Consider the following 2,607-nt stretch of genomic DNA (forward strand, 5'->3'; position numbering starts at 1 on the left):
TGAATTTTGGCTATGGTTCATTGGTTCTCTGGTTGACTCATCACTTTTATTTCCTTGTCATCTCTGTCAGTGCTTGAGCTGGCAGTTTTAATAGGCTTGTTAAAAAAAGAATACATATGACAACATCGGTTGTGTAGAACAATAATGAGCTTTTATGATGTGCTTTGAAAATGCTTTCAGAAAACATTGGCATGCCTACTGTCAGCGTTGTTAGCCTTTATGTTCAGCTAAATGGACCCTGCAGTGACATTAACCCCAAGCAGTCTGCAGCCGAGAAGGAAACAAGTCCCAGCAGTGTGGATTCCTCTGACACCGGATTGAAGATCTTGACTTTTCAAGACAAAAATATTAATACATTTCTAAAACAAGACTTACCATTTGGTTTTATTTTCAGTTGGCTAACTTGAAAATAGTAATTAGGTATTTAATTCCAATGTTTCTGAGGAATTACTTTAGGGATAATCTGCTACCTAATCTAAGCTGAGATAAAGATGCATGTTGCAATTCATGTGGTTATCTTCAATTACAGAAAAGGCAGAGACAATTTTCCAAAGGAATTACAAATATCTTGTCATCTTCAAACATTATGACACTATGAAGATAAATCTTGGTATACAACTGAAGTAGGAAAGCATCCTAGTCATTTCCCATTGCTGTGGAAATCCTGATTGTGGTTTCTACTCCACAGTAGCATAAAATGCAATGGGGTCTAGTCCTGCCCTTCAAAGTAATTTTGCTGCCAATCTGATGATATAGAAAATGTTTTCCCTGAGATCCCTTGGAAGGGGGGAACTTTGTTTTGCAGTGTTACCACATCCACCTCTAACTCTACCAAAGGAAAGCTTTTTCCTTGCAAGAACATGCTGCTGCTGGGAGAAAGGGAGCAGGTTTTGAGATGAGGTTTACTATAACAGAACGGACCAAACAGGTCCTCTCTATTACTACAGAAGTAGCAAAATGTCTTTGTTTTCAAGTAAAATGAAGTGTAAATCAGAATGGACAAGTTGCCACCCTCTATGGTCTAGTGGGAGTGTCTGTATGGCACATGCCATTGCCATCCTTGGCATTTGTTGCTGACTCTGCTGCTGAGCGTCAGAAAGCCTCCTCCTCCTCCTGCTGCTGTTTAATGGATGATAACCCCACACTGGCAGTTGCAATTCATCAGCAATCAGGATTCCAAAAGGCATCTTCCACTCATTCTGTATGCGCAACATGCGTTATTATTATAATGGCTTTAGGTGCCCTTTTATTGAAGAAGCGACTCCCTGGAAAAAATGCCTGACAAGGTCTTGCCTAAGCAACACCCTATTTATTGTCTTTTTGCCCTTCCCCTGAATGATGTTATGATTTATAGCTTCACAGTATGGGACATTTAATTTCATATAAAATAGAGCCTTACCCTTTTTTCCTTTTTTTATTGTTAAAACTTGCACATTTAAAGAAATGCACACTTGGTGTCCAATTGGAAGAGCTGCTCTGACTTATTTGGATATATAAGTCTATAAAATTCAGGATTTCTGCAGAGTGTCAGAGCTTTAACCAGACTTTGTATTAGCCTAGTTTCATCACAGAACCATGCACCTGGCTATCCCTAGGCCAAGAACATGGGTTATCCCTCACTTTTGCAACTCTTTCTGGACTGGGTCCAGTACATTTTCTTCCAAGAAAATGGCTGTTTACCACTTGCCCAGGAACAAGTCCATTCATGGAGGACGTCAAGCATGAACCATATAAACATTTTGTCTTTCTACAACACACAGAGGCAGAGTATCCCCTCTATATAAAGTTTTGAAATAGCAGAGACTGTGAGGCAGTAAACTACAGGTCATAGGGGTAGAAGGATAAATAATAATTACAGAGAGTGATTTACTTAAAACAATTGGCATTCATTAACAAAGTTAAGTCTTGAAAGAAATGTGTTTAGTAATCGATTAGGATGTTATGCGGGTAGGTGATTCACACTTTGGGTAGTCTAAGGGCAAGTATAAAAGTGCTCACCATCAGATCTTGTATGACCATTTCTCTTGTCTTATTTCTCTTGTGAGGTAGGTAAGTTTCATCTGAATTCCTCTCTCTAACAAAGCCTTTGTAGTTTTAATGAGGGTGAATCATGTGCAAATATTCTGATATGAAGCTGAAGTTTTCTCAATGTAACTTAATAAATTTGTGACTGTTAACTATTGGTCTTGGTAAATGCAGATCTGGATTATGAGCTCTAATTTTTATGAAAACTCATTTCCAGATGTTATTGTTCAATACAAGATTTATAGGTGTCTTCTAGGAACCGAGCTATGAAAATTCTGCCTTTCCCTCTAGCCTGTTGGTAGTCTTTTATAACGTTTGATCGTGAAACTTATAAGAATTTGTGCCTTATTTTTATACTATTCCCTTGCACTTCAGATTAACCATCCCTGAAAAATGGTGCACTCTTTAAGCCCTTGCACCGAGGGCAGTGCCTCCTCGTGTGGGGTGGCTGTGCCACAGCCCATTGCTGACAGCTGCAACGAGCCCTGTGTTCGGCAGTGTCCTGACTCCAGGGTGGTGATCTACCCTCCGCCGGTTGTTGTGACCTTCCCTGGACCGATCCTCACCACCTTCCCGCAGCCG

At 40.0% G+C, this 2,607-nt stretch overlaps 1 protein-coding gene across 1 annotated transcript in view; it reads left to right on the top strand.

The window, feature by feature from the left end:
- The first annotated feature begins 2,418 nt into the window (after positions 1–2,418).
- LOC104617485 (claw keratin-like) overlaps positions 2,419–2,607 on the top strand; it is a 333-nt gene continuing 144 nt past the window's right edge. Inside the window, exon 1 of the mRNA XM_010282819.1 lies at positions 2,419–2,607. This exon is cut by the window's right edge and continues 144 nt beyond it. Within this exon, the coding sequence (XP_010281121.1) occupies positions 2,419–2,607 (189 nt within the window).

The sequence above is a fragment of the Phaethon lepturus genome, unplaced genomic scaffold (genome assembly GCF_000687285.1).
Source record: "Phaethon lepturus isolate BGI_N335 unplaced genomic scaffold, ASM68728v1 scaffold13502, whole genome shotgun sequence".
NCBI lineage: Eukaryota > Metazoa > Chordata > Aves > Phaethontiformes > Phaethontidae > Phaethon > Phaethon lepturus.